Source organism: Protomyctophum bolini (assembly GCF_963924005.1).
Source record: "Protomyctophum bolini genome assembly, chromosome: 7".
Lineage (NCBI taxonomy): Eukaryota > Metazoa > Chordata > Actinopteri > Myctophiformes > Myctophidae > Protomyctophum > Protomyctophum bolini.
Window position 1 is genome coordinate 26,553,413 of NC_137868.1, and position 14,065 is coordinate 26,567,477.

Sequence of the window (14,065 nt, forward strand, 5' to 3'; positions counted from 1 at the left end):
GTGGAATAGTGCTTGGAGGGTTTTACTGTGTGTATGTAAATGTATTTTGGTGTCACTGTTGGCACAGTAAAACTACAGTAATCAGCATTACGTTTAGGTTAAGTGTCTTGTACAATAGTGTTAAATGTTTTGAAGCCTTTTGATGTTTATTGTTTTTGAAACATCTGCCAAGACGTAAACTATGCAAAATCACTGAATGAATCTCAGGTACGCTGTATTTTTTTTAAATGTCTTTTTTATGTTGTTATACTAGAGTATGATGTCTGTTTCCTTCATCATGATGAGATCCTAAAGAAAGTAATGTCAATCGACAAAACCATGCATATCTATTTCCTTGTGTCAGTATGCTGAAATACAAAAGTGTATATTTCAGTTTCGTTAATGCCTGTGGCTTACGGTATTTTGGCTTACGGTATTTTGTGACAATGAGATATACTGTAAATGTGTTATTTGAGCAAATATTGAATTCACTTCAAAATCACAAATCAAGAGTTCTAATGAATAAAAGATAAAGTAAAGATCTAACTTGCCTGGATCTGTTTGAATGGCTAAAGTTATACTTTGACTACGGTCATGCATTGGTAAGAAAGGGCCAGGTTGATCTTCCTTAATGTTTTTTCGTCATACAGGATGAATGGTCAAGTAGTCTACAAGATGGGTAATGTGTTGGATTGGATTGCATGTTAACACAGTTATTTGCACATGAGAAAACGGTATGCATACGGTATGGATTGTACAATTGCAGTTAACTCGGCCACTTGGCCTACACAAAGAATCCCACAACAACCACCTTCACGCTGTAAAGTTGGTGACAGTTGAGTGAACTGGAGAGAGACGCAGAGAGTTGGAAAGAAGAGCCTGACAGGCAGAACCTGAGGCAACTGTGACTGATAGAAATGGTCTCCTATAGTTCCCTTCTCTGACAGAAATAGTGCAGTCCGAAACCACTCCAGTTTTCTGTCCATTATATATAGTATAATAGACATATTTATAGCCTATTTATATGTGTGAGAGAGGGAGAAAGAGTAAGCTAGTAACAGATAACAGTATACTCTATACAGATATGGTGTCATAATGTGCACACATCACACATATGCATGATCAAATGATCTGACGGTAGCTCTGCGAATCAGTGCTTTGTCAGTTTGACACTGGATTAAACAGCAGTCCAAAGGGAGTTACTGGAGTCTGGAACCCCCCTCTCTCTTTCACTATACTGTTTGTGTTGTATGCTTAGAGTGATGAAAGGTTAAACAGGCATGTCTGTGGTGCAGGGATTGTAGATGGTCCATGTTTATGTTTATTGAAGGATCCCCATTAGAAACACATGACTGAGCCTCTAGTCTTCCTGGGGTCTTGTCCAGTCGTACCATGTCATCCTTTATTAACTAGAAAACACAACTAAAAACTAGGTACCCACATCCCCTCTCTCACTAGGTTTCCACTGCAGAAACTTTGTATTTTGTGCACGCGTCATTATAGGCAAAACTTTCCAAATGAACACATCTACAAGCTGTACATGCTGTACATGTTGCATTGTGACGTGAGCTTGTATAGATCAGTTATTTTGAATGTGCAACACCATCATACAATTAAGTATTAATCAGGTTTATACTGTGAAACTGTGACTTCTCCTACAAATGGATATTGTTGAGGCAGCATGTTGCCTCTCTTCATATAATCCCTTTAAATATCGGAGCACATTTCATAATTTGTACAAATATATGGATAATTCCCCTTATATCTCCCTGTAACCTGAAGAAGAACAGTGGCGTCAAATAGAGGCCAGAGTTTTACTGTAGTGTTGAGAACAGCAGTAATCCCCCATCCATCCTCCTGTCGCCCTTGACAAATAAACCAAGCCCATGAGAGTGCAGAGTCGTTGAGTAAAAGACATTGTCACCTCTCATCAGATTCTTCCTGGCTAAAAGAAAGCTTTCCATGTCCCCCTGGGCCCTGTCATAGTTTGTCATACTTTTTGGTGCATTTGTCCAAACAGGCAGATAATAATAATAATAATAATAATAATAATAATAATAATAAGCATGCAGACATACACACATTGTTGTACTGTACTATACTTGAGCATACGGGCAGACACAACTCTGTCACATGAATTTACACTGTCACACCACCGTTTCACTCGACAAATATGACACATTTTCAGTGAACATCTGTCTAGTGTCGACACGTGATTTTTGTCAAATGACACTTGTCGAACGTGTCATGTGACAAAGTATAATTTAAGCCTAATCATCTGTCCCTTGCTCCCTCTCTCGTATGTATTTCTCTCCCCATCTCTCTCTCTTGCTGTCTCTCTTTGTCCCTCTCTATCTCTCTGTCTCAATATCCCTAGTACTTCAGTCTCTACTTTTCTGCCCCCTCCCCCCCTCTCTCTCTCTCTCTGTCTCTGTCTCACTTTCTCTGTCTCTCTCTCGTGTTCTCTCTCCCTCCCAGTATCCCACCTTCAACCCTCATCCTGCTCATCCTCAGTAACAGGTTGATCCTCTTCTGACATCCGTTATTCCGGATCTCTCCTGACAGGCTGAGAGTGATGATGATCGTCCAGACAGGAAACCAGGAGACACAAACCTGTCCCTTTCTGGAAGATGGATGAGGGGCAGCAACAGGGTTCACCTGCATGAGAACAGACAAAGGTCTAAATTCAACTTTTGCACAGTTGCACTTGTGACTGGTGTACTTATATAACAAGACGGGAGTCTAATAAAGCCATGCCATGGATCCCATGTGGATGTATTGTGGATCTTGGAAGTCATGTGGCCAGTCCATGACATCAGTCGTCTATGACAGTGGTTCCCAAATGTTTTAGCTGGAGACCCAAAAGAGAAATTGGACGTTTGTCCAGGACCTAAAATAGTGAAAATAGCAGATCTATCAGCTCACAACGTGTCGCTCCTGCATTGTGAGCTTGTTGATCCGCTAATTTCAGTATGTGTATTTGATTTCTTCACAGAAAAAAATCATTGGATTTTGTTTTTGATTCATGATTCTTTTTGCTTTTTTGGGAATGTTTTTTAAACTATTTTGAAATAATAATTAAAAAGAAAATGTAGGAAACTAAAAAATAATGGGACACATAAAAATTTGTATGTGACCCACAAATGGGTCCCGAACCAGTGTTTTGGAACCACTGGTATATGCCATACAGTATCTGATCTTTTATGAAGATTTAAATAGGAGAAATGGTGCGTTATTATTCAGTATTTCTTCCAAGTTTTCCTGGCTTAAAGTAGATTTTGCTCTTTGGCAATGATTAAGAACACAATATATATCTAGTTCATCCTCTGAGTGATCGTGTGACTTAAATTATAAGGCAGGTTGTTTGTAGACTTAGACTACTACTATACTTGGTAGGTGACTGTACCAATTATGTACTTGAGTATTTGTTTCAATACAGACTTTGGACTTCTATACTCACTACATTTCAAAAACAAATTTACACAGTACACAGTTACAGATTTTTACATTACTCTATAATTCATATAGGGGGGACCTGGTTCTTGTTCTTCTGCCACATCTGTATAGTTTACTGTATATATTTCTCTTAATATCTTTTCTTACCATAGTCTGACCTTGATTGACAACATTTGGAAGGGGTCTTCCAAATGAAAAGACCAAAGAACCATTTGTATTGTCCTTGCATAAGATTTATTTTACAGAGCTTATGATGCGATGTGTGCACAATAACTGTGCATGAGCTCAAGTGTGTGCACGTGCGTGTGTATGTTTCACAAAATGTAAACAGACAGTAAGACTTCCTGCCTGAAAAGTAGAATGTGAGATTAGAATGAGAGAGACAGACAGACAGACAGACAAGGAGGGAGGGAAGCAGCAAGATAAAAGACACCAAATGGAAAATGTAAGAAAAAGGGATGCTGACAGCAGGAGAAAATAGGAAGAAAGACAAACGCACTGGAAGACTAAAGAGACACAAGATAAAGAGACCAAATGTAACTACATTGGAGGATTTGATAATAGCTGATAGCGACGAGACAATTATTTCTCTAAATGGAATAAGAACCTGAATGGAACAACAACGCAGATGGACAGAAAGAGGAGAGAATTCTCCGGGAGATACTACTGTAACTTCAACAGAAAGAGAATAAACACACTTAATAAGTAGAAGTCACTGTCCTGAGATGATGTACGAGGGTGAAGGTCACACTGTGAATTGCACATCCCTTCGTTGGTCATGAGTTGACCCTGCATCACTTGGTTTGCTACAGAGTGAGAGTGGATAAGGATTACACTGAGGGAATCCCAGAGTCAGTGAGTAAAGACTCTCCATTATTAAGGTACAGTTAGACCTTTTTTGTCTTCTTTTGGCTCTATAAATGGTGACTAAATATAGGTAGGTATTCAGATTTTCAACCCTAGACTTTGTTTGGATTGATTTTTTTTTACCAAATAATTCCACGTCAGTCAAAATGTGAGAAGTTTTTGATGGAAGGTATTCAAGGAAGTTAAATGAAGTCTGCTGTCACAAAAAACTGCCTGCATGAGGGAACTATCTAAAATGACTACAGAGACATTGTAATATCTAATGTATGGTCCATTGTATTTGTACAATGAAATTGGCTTAAGACAGCGTGGGATCTAAGATTAGAGCTATTCCATCCTGTCTCTCACAGCCCCTCTCTCTGGTTCTCCCTCTCGTTCACACACACAGAGGGCTCCCACATTGCTGTGGTTTATTTGGACAGCGTTATTTGTGATGTGCCCCAGAGCCCTCTGCTCTCCTGTCTGTATCACTTTACAGTCTTTGATGTAAAGGCACAGAGGAACAACAAAATGGCACCATAGCAATTAAGATGCACTGAAATGGCTTCATGCCTGTTTATTGTATAAAAGCTTTAACAGTATGTATTTTAATATGGGAAGATCTCTTAACATTTTGAATTCTTTTTTTATTTTAGATGTTTGAAAGTCAGAAATGATCAGAATTTCATTCCTAACTATTTACATATAATGTAATAACAATAATGTATTGTAATGTAAACAGTCATTTTCTTAGTAGGCCTACAATGAATGTAAAATATTTTGTCTGGACACAACAGCCAGCATCATTTTCCTCTGAAAAATGCAATAATCAAACTTCATCTCACTGGTGGTGGGTCCCAACCCACTCTTTGAAAACCAAGGGTTGAACCATGCAGTAGGCTCTGTCATTTATCTCTATGGCTACAGACTAGAGGCAGTGAGTGGTTTAATACACAATTTCACCTCAGTGATGCTTTTAACGCTGTTTAGTGCTGCTAATGATGATGAAATATCAGCAGTAGAGTGAATAATATCAGGGGATGTTACTGTGAATATACCCATTAATTTACCTCACTGCCCTTACAGCTGTATGGCTGGGCTGCTCTTGTTATGTTGATGAATCACATTATTCATATCCCACTCTTAGTTGAGCATGTTATTCTCATTAGTGGGAATCTAATACATTTGTCATTGGCTGGGTGGTTATTCTTCTCTGGAAGATTAATTCTGAGCAATGAATACACATAGCGCAACAACCATGGGTTCTGAAACTTTTCATCTTGGGACCTAAATGGAAAATAAAGCTCCCAAGTTGGAGCCAATAGTTACAGCCCCCTGAACCTTTTTAGGCTCCCTGTTCAACTTGACACTGCACCAGTGGAATCTGTGTTGTTGTTTAATCCTGTGACACATAATTCTGAGGAAGAAATACCAAGGGCACATTTATCCCCCACCCTCTCTCTCTCTCTCTCTCTCTCTCTCTCTCTCTCTCTCTCTCTCTCTCTCTCTCTCTCTCTCTCTTCTTCTCTCTTGCTCTCTCTCTCTCTCTCTCTCTCTCTCTCTCTCTCTCTCTCTCTCTCTCTCTTCCTCTCTCTTGCTCTCTCTCTCTCTCTCTCTCTCTCTCTCTCTCTCTCTCTCTCTCTCTCTCTCTAATTCACTCACTCCTCTCACAGTACAGTGTCTCTCTTTCTGCATTTAATTACTTTCTATTTATATTTAGTATTTTTCATGCTGTCTATAATATTCTGTAAACATTGAGTTTATATATTTTTCTATTATTAACACATACATTGTAGTAGTTGAAGGGTAGCAAGCACAAGCAACCATATAACGAATTGTGGTCGATTTGATGAATTCTCATAAGGGTTTATTTGTTCACGGTAGGGAATAATCCTCTAAATATGAAGATACTTTTGTAATGTGTTTCATGTTTAAACGCTGGGAATTCAAATCATGAGGAAAAACACCTGAGAGGAGAACTCCTCTTATTTATTTTAAAAGACTCTGGGATCAGACTTCTGGCTCAGCTGGCTCGTACATTTAGAAATAACAAAATTATTTAAATATTTAAAACATCAGTCAATATTTTGTCAATAATTTCGTATCCACACACAATTACCAAAACATGAATACAAAGCATCATCAAATTCTGCTCTGTATTTCCCATCACGGAATTACCGGTAGTGGTAAATAAACACACTTCCCAAGTTCCTATCTTCATAGAAATAGAATAGAAGAGAAATAAATAACCTTGCACAATAGGATGGACTTACACATGATGCTGAAGATTTGATGTGTACAGTAACTCTTAGTTACTGTAGTACTGTACACAGTTTTGTAACAGTGTAGTTAAGTGTTCTACTCGTAAAATGACAGATTTCAATTGGGCACACAATGATAATAGAAAAGACATCCTTTTTTCCACTTTTTCTTATTGCCAATTTCCCCTTCTCCCCATTGTCTTACTGTTTATGTCAATTTACTTGAATGTCAGTGAAACTAGGTAATTTATTCTTTGTGTTCCAAAATAAAAGTGATGGGCTATGTACTGAGACTAATGGGGTTGATTTCAGTTTCCTACCCAATTATGGAACGCATCTATTCTTTGCATAGTTTCCCAACATTCAGACAGTAAAACCATTTCATCAGCAATTCAGCATAGAGGAGAATGCTCACCATTTCCTTTCTTCACATTGCTCCTAGATCGCAAATGGGAACAGGGTGGGAGCAACCCTCTGTTTTACCCCTGATGGAAGTGGAGACCAGTTTGTGCAATATAACTTTAGTCTTGTGTGTGTGTGTGTGTGTGTGTGTGTGTGTGTGTGTGTGTGTGTGTGTGTGTGTGTGTGTGTGTGTGTGTGTGTGTGTGTGTGTGTGTGTGTGTGTGCGTGTGCGTGTGCGTGTGTGTGTGTGTGTGTGTGTGTGTGTGTGTGTTCACGTGAGTGCGTATCCAATTTGAAGTTATTGTGGCAAATCCTGGATATCCTGCATGAGGTTTATTTGGAAATGATCAAGCAAGGATGAACTGTCATTGTAAACATCTGAATTATAACAGCTTGTTCTTTAGCTAAAATCACATATACTGGTAGTTATCTTATACTTATTGTTACTTTACTTCACTGGACCCACAACTGAAAATCAGGGTTTTGCATTGTTATAGCAGTATTTAAACTGTCAATCTCAGCCTGGTCAGATGTCGTCACCTGGCTGTGGTATGAGTGGAAGCAGACCAATGGAGAAAATAAATTGTCTCAGCAGCAGTTAGGATAGTGAGAGAGTAAAGTGACGCGCCTGAGGACACCATTTGAATCAAGGCCACACGATGAAGAGTGGTTCAAACAATGAAACTGATGTTTATTACATTTTCTGTGCATTATATACAAAACAATATCTCAAGAGGTACAACCCCCCGCCCAGTGGTCGTATGTCACATGGGTATTTCTGAGAAATACATAAGATTGACAAAATGTTCAATTTCTGTGGTTTAAAGTTCGTCTCAGTGAGCTGGAAGGTGAGACGGAGGCCAAGAGGTGGGGGTGGGAGGTGGAAGTTTCCTGTCCCCTCTATGGCTATGGCAGGCAGGACGCGCGGGCCCCCCTTCACTGGAATCGGAACGGAGCAACCTGAACATATTTTATCTATGCACGTTGCCTGCGCTCTCATAAACAACACGTAATAAACCTGATACTGCTAGATTCTGTCAAGACTACAAAGGTGTAAGACTCACAGGATACATGTGTTTGCGTAAACAGGCCTTAAGGTCAACATCAGCATATCTCATGGTATCTCAAGAATTGGTGCAATACAGCAAAGTTCAGTATGCATGCTATTGGTCACCTAACCATGAGCTGATATTTAGCTGACCCTGTCCTTGACATCTATGCATGGTTATGCAAAATCATAACAAGTGTTGATAAAATATATTTGTGTTTGTTTTTGTCTGTTTATTCTCCTTACTGTCACATGAAGAAAAATAATATCCCTGTTGACCGATAAACACTTCTCAGCATTTTAGCATTCCCCATAACTAAAACCACCCATAACAAAGGATTATGTCATTTTGCCTTTCAGAGTATCAGCTCCTATCCCAAATCGTCATCTTTGTCTGCTTCATACCCCACATCATCATCATGTACTCCAACAGTTCTGATTCCTGGCTGTACGGCAATACTACATTTTCCATACAGACTGAGATGGGCAGTCCTAGTAACAGTGGCGCTATGGCACCATACCTCCAGAGACTGGCCCATTTAGACGAGGGCCTTTACAATGACTTCTACAGCCTTTGGATTACTTTGATGGTCATAAATTCTCTTATATTCCTGGTAGGTATAGCCTGCACTTATATTCTTCAGACACTCGTTTGTTCTGCAGGTATCCTGTAACAAGCCATACATAAGAACATTATTTTATGTTTTAGTGAAAGTCCAGATTTGTGTGACTTAACCCTAGAACACTAAACATGTTTTTTGTTACACCATCATTAAACACGGGTATATTTTACCCAATATATTTTACCCCAATATTCCATAAAAATCATGGGGGGGGGGGAAATCGGTGAAAAACGTAACCTAAAAAAAGACAAATTAAGTTGGTCCACCCATTCCTAAGACATGTGAGATTGAAAAAAGATCAAGAAGATTTCTCTGGATTTTTCTCTATCACACTATCACTAAACACGGGTGAAATTCACCCAATGCACCTGCCTGTAGGAAAATCAGGGATGTGGGCAGGGAAACAAACCTACCTTCTATGATGTCGCTGAGCATCATGAAGGTACTGAAAGACCCACCCACATCAGCAACATTATGAAAATTGCGAAAATATAATCGTCCGGGTGAAAATCACCCATGTTTAGTGTTCTATAGGGAGTACCCTATAGAATGGGTGATTTTCACCCGGACTTGACTGTGTGTTGACTGCCTGGAGTTGGCTTCGACAGGCCAGGAGGCGAAGACTCTGTCCATGAGACTATGACCATCAGTGGCCATCAGTGGAAGCCCAGGGTTGGTCTCTGGTGGTCGTTCAGAGACCAACCCTTCTCGCTACTCCTACCTGCCTATGAGCACTCATCCTGGGCATGGAATTGGAACTGTAAAATAACATCCTTAACCCTAGAACACTAAACACGGGTGATTTTCCGATTATATTTTTGTAATTTCCATAATGTTGCTGATGTCTGAGGTGGGTGGGTCTTTCAGTACCTTCATGATGCTCAGTGACATCATAGAAGATAGGTTTGTTTCCCTGCTCACATCCTTGTTTGTTTCTACAGGTGTTTGGGTGAATTTCACGCATGTTTAGTGATAGTGTGATAGAGAAAAATCCCATACACCCACAATAGACCTTTTTTATTTTTTCACTGGACCATTCTCACATGTGCCAGGAAAGGAGAAGTTCCCAGGTCCATTTCATTTTCTTTAGGAATATTTTTAAATTACGTTTTTCACAGATTTCCCCCCGCTATATGATAGGGTCAAAGTCATAATGTACTGTACTGTACTTCAATATATATTTGATGAAAAATATTTTTTATGGAATATTTTTCATTGGGTGAAATACTCCCGTGTTTAGTGATGGTTTAACAAAAAAAATATGTTTAGTGTTCTAGGCTTAACTAATGATATTACACTTTAACGTTAACTCATAGTGACTTCACCAGTCAGTTAATGTTGATGGTGAGGACCAGGAATAAATAATGCATTCATGATACATTCATGATGAATTCATAAGGTCATGATTAATAATTAAATGTTAGTTACGTGTTGTATTCGACAGCTGCCATTGTCACAGCATTCCTAATCACTTTCGTCAATGAACCAATTATCCCCCTTGCCTCCTCTTGATCCCAACCTCTTCTCCTATCCCTTCTTCTTTCCTCCTTTGCCTCCTCTCTCCAGGTCGGCATGGTTCTAAACACAATGGCGCTATATGTTTTCTGTTACCGGACCAAGCCAAAGACCACCTCTGTGATCTACACCATCAACCTGGCAGTGTCTGATCTCTTGGTGAACCTCTCTCTGCCAACTCGTATCCTGCTCTACTACAGTGGGTCAGAATGTGTCACATGCTCTTACCTGCACATCTTCAGCTACTTTGTCAACATGTACTGCAGCATCCTGTTTCTGACTTGCATATGTGTTGACCGTTACCTCGCCATTGTACAGGTGGGTTTCAAAACAGCCCGCATGCATGCATGGCAGGGTATTATAATCAGTTACTGTATGTCTGATTTTTCATTCAACTTGATGGATGCTCCAAAGAGATGATTCACTTTTGTGTTGAAACTCAAAGATCAAGGTTATATGGCAATATCATTTCTCCTCTATCGCCTGATGGAGCGGAAAGGAACTGGTAGCGTGTTCCTTCTAGGCGCTACGTCCTAGGCCTACCGGGCGGGGAATAAGAAACGTGATAAGGTGATAAGAAGCGGCCTGCTCACTCCTCATTCATTGAAGGAAGCATGAGCTCACTCGCAGGGAGCCCAGGATTACAACTTGCAATTGGCACCGGGCAAAAAATGGGTTACAAAATCGTGGGATAAACATTATATATATATAAAAAAAAGTGGGATAGTAAGATATGCAAAGAAAAATGATACTGATTTAGTTCAATACGCTGCATGTGGGACTTGTGGGTGTATTCAATTCAGTGTTTTTATTTTTTATTAACAAATCTTTATCACAAGATCCTATGTTATCTGCTGATGTGGCAATCAGCTGACCAATTGGGCGGGGTATTTAAGATCACCGGTGGGCTCTGTTATTAGTCTGTTCCCCATGGGGGTTGTTCTCCCTGCTCTTAATGGTTAATGATCGATCACCAAGATACAGTATATATATATTAACAGACTACTTTATTTTGTTTTGTCTCATAGGTTGAAGCATCCCGACGGTGGCGTAGTTCCAGTGTGGCCAAGTGTGTGTGCATTTCCGTCTGGCTGTTTGCCATTGTGTTCACCTACTCCTTCCTGTCTTCTGCTTTTCTCTCCAAGCTCCTCTTCCTCACCATCACAGAGTTCTTCCTGCCCCTTATCATCATTGTGGTCTTCACTGTGAGAATCATGTGGGCATTAACTGACCGCCGCCTGATGCAGCAGAGCCGGTATAACTTATCTCAATATTAATATTTAAGATGCTGCCTTTTCATTTATTTTTATTAAAAAGAATGATCATAAATTTGCTTAGTTGACTGGTTTTCAACTGGAATTAAACTAACTCATAACTACATTGTGTTGCCACTTGGAATGAAAGCTTACAGTACATTCTACAGTACATTACTCGATAGAGCAAGTTTCATAACACAAAGACACTTAGTCTTAGTAAGACCTAAATACTCAAGAAGAAATCTTCACACATGCATAATAGCCAATAGTATGTTTAAAATGTATTTTCATCTAAAATAGCTACAGGAAAACCACAAAAGGTTCGACCATATAAATCCCATGTTGTCCTCGAAGAAGAAAACAAAACAAAGAAAGGCCTTTTGTAAAAAACACGGTGTCTATTTGACAGCAGTTGAAATATGGTTATGGTGGGTTGAATGTCACAGTGGGTGATTTGAAGCTGTGTCTGTTAGGGAGAGGAGGAGGAGAGCTGTCCAACTATTGACCACAGTGCTGGTGATCTTCACTGTCTGCTTCACACCCTTCCACATCCGACAGGTGAGTGACACTTCACTTTAAAGGGATGTCAAAAGCCCAGAAACACTGTATGAGATTTAACCACTTGAACCTCATCATCCCTATTTTGGGGGGAAATTTGCGTGGGCTTGTAGATCACCTATTTTTGGCAAAGAGATTATTGTGTAGACAGGGGGGCATACACTGTTCATAAGGCAAACATTAAGTGGCTGCAACATGTATAAAACGGAATCAGTCACAAGATGTAATATAATGTCCACATGACGTCTTACATCATGTTTTAGTGCCCTAAACAAACATTAAAAAGTCCATAGACTTGGCTGCCACATGACGTAATCTTCAAAAGCATTGCATTGGAGAGGCTATAGCGCCCCTCAAAAAGGCAGTCCAATACACTCAGGTCTGTTTTACTGAGAATCGAGGGTTTAAGTGGTTAAGAGTCGATATAAAGCTGCTATTGAAAGTTGTTTAAAGACCAGAGGTGACCGAGCCTTTTCTGTCATAGCCCCCAAACTGTGGAATGAGCTCCCTTCCAATGTGAAACTGGCCCCCACCATCGAGACTTTTAAATCTCGCCTTAAGACCCACCTGTACGCTGTATTGCCTTGGCTTTTAATTCCGTTCTGTGTTTTTCTGCGGCTTTGTTGTTATGTGAACCTTTTCTACTGTGTGGTTGTCGGTGTCTTTTGTTTTAGCTTTTAACTTTCTGTACAGCACTTTGTAAACCGTGAGTTGTGAAATGTGCTATATAAATAAAGTGGATTGGATTGGATTGGAAAGTTGGATTGCAACACTCAGCAAAACGTATAAACATGTCATTGCATGTGTGATGATGGGCCATGTGCTGTGTGTTGTAGGTGTTGGTGTACTTCTATCCGAACATGCCTCACCATGTGATTGTTTACCATCTGACCGTGACTCTCAGCAGTTTAAACAGTATCATGGACCCTGTGGTGTACTGCTTTGTTACTAATAACTTTCAGGTAACAATGCTGAGTGTGCGTCTGTGCATGCATGCATGCTGATGTGCTCCTCAAGGACCACTGGTGGTCCCTGGACCACTGGTTGAGAACCACTGACCTATATAAACTCATCATCCATCCACCCTCTCTCTCTCTCTCTCTCTCTCTTTCTCTCTCCAAGGCCACTATGAGGAGTATGTTTCGTCGCGCTGAGGCAGAGCAGACCAGTGGTGAGATCATCAGTATGCAGCACAGCTCCAAGGCCTCAGGGGGAACGGTCAATGCCATCACCAATAACGTGATCATGATGACCAACATCGTCCCATCACTGCAGGAACACATTGAGCTGGAGCACAGCCACTCTCTCTAACTGCCCTAGCTCACATAGCTATATAGGATGGGGATGACCTCAGAGGTCACTTACATGACAGACTGGGCTTTGGAAAGAAGGCGGATATACCTGGCCTCACTGGGCATAGTAACCAGAGCAAGCAGCATGGTGGCCCGGAACAGTTGATGCTTTCAGTTTCAAAATAATGATGCTAAGCCAGCTTCCCTCTAGTCTACACTATACACAGAGACTACAGTGAGGAAGCAGTTTAGCAGAAAGGTAGAAGCTTTGGCGATTGAGGGTTCATTTGTGCCAACCAGAGATTGCAATCTACTTCACAGTATGTGAGCTCTAGGGAATCGTACTATAAAACGGTCATGGGAATCATTGGCTTTGAATGGCAAGACATTTTGAGCCAGGGATTGAGGGGGGAAAAAAGGGAAAGACATTCCTTGTAAAGACTATCCTGTCCAGGAGAGGGCAGCTTTTTGCCGCCGTCTCAACACAATCCAAGGACTGATTGCACTTTAATTATGTTGGTGGATGGCCTCTAATTCTGGTGTGAGGTGTCAGGTGTGAAATACATTAGACACTGTATAAATTATGTTCAGAATATTATGTGAATTTATGTGAATTCTTAATATATTATGGGAATCCCACAGCATAATGTTTAAACTAAACCAAGAATAAAGAAATTAGGCAATAAAGAGCTAAGTAATATTCTATATCGCCATTTTTACTGTTCCCTTTCGCTTTCTTTAGTTAATGATTTGCTACAGTAGTATAGCTGCATCATTATGTAGGCAGAAGGCTATCAATGTACCAATACAAATTGTGATGCAAGCACAG

At 40.1% G+C, this 14,065-nt stretch overlaps 1 protein-coding gene across 1 annotated transcript; it reads left to right on the forward strand.

Moving 5' to 3' along the window:
- Positions 1-8,564: 8,564 nt before the first annotated feature.
- Positions 8,565-13,255, forward strand: gpr20 (G protein-coupled receptor 20; the record flags this gene model as incomplete). The annotated part of the gene is made up of 6 exons (XM_080768268.1): positions 8,565-8,606; positions 10,182-10,448; positions 11,159-11,385; positions 11,860-11,944; positions 12,781-12,906; positions 13,067-13,255. The coding sequence occupies exons 1-6, from the start codon at positions 8,580-8,582 to the stop codon at positions 13,253-13,255; spliced, it is 921 nt and encodes a 306-aa protein (XP_080624394.1). The 5' UTR covers positions 8,565-8,579.
- Between the last annotated feature and the right edge of the window lie 810 nt (positions 13,256-14,065).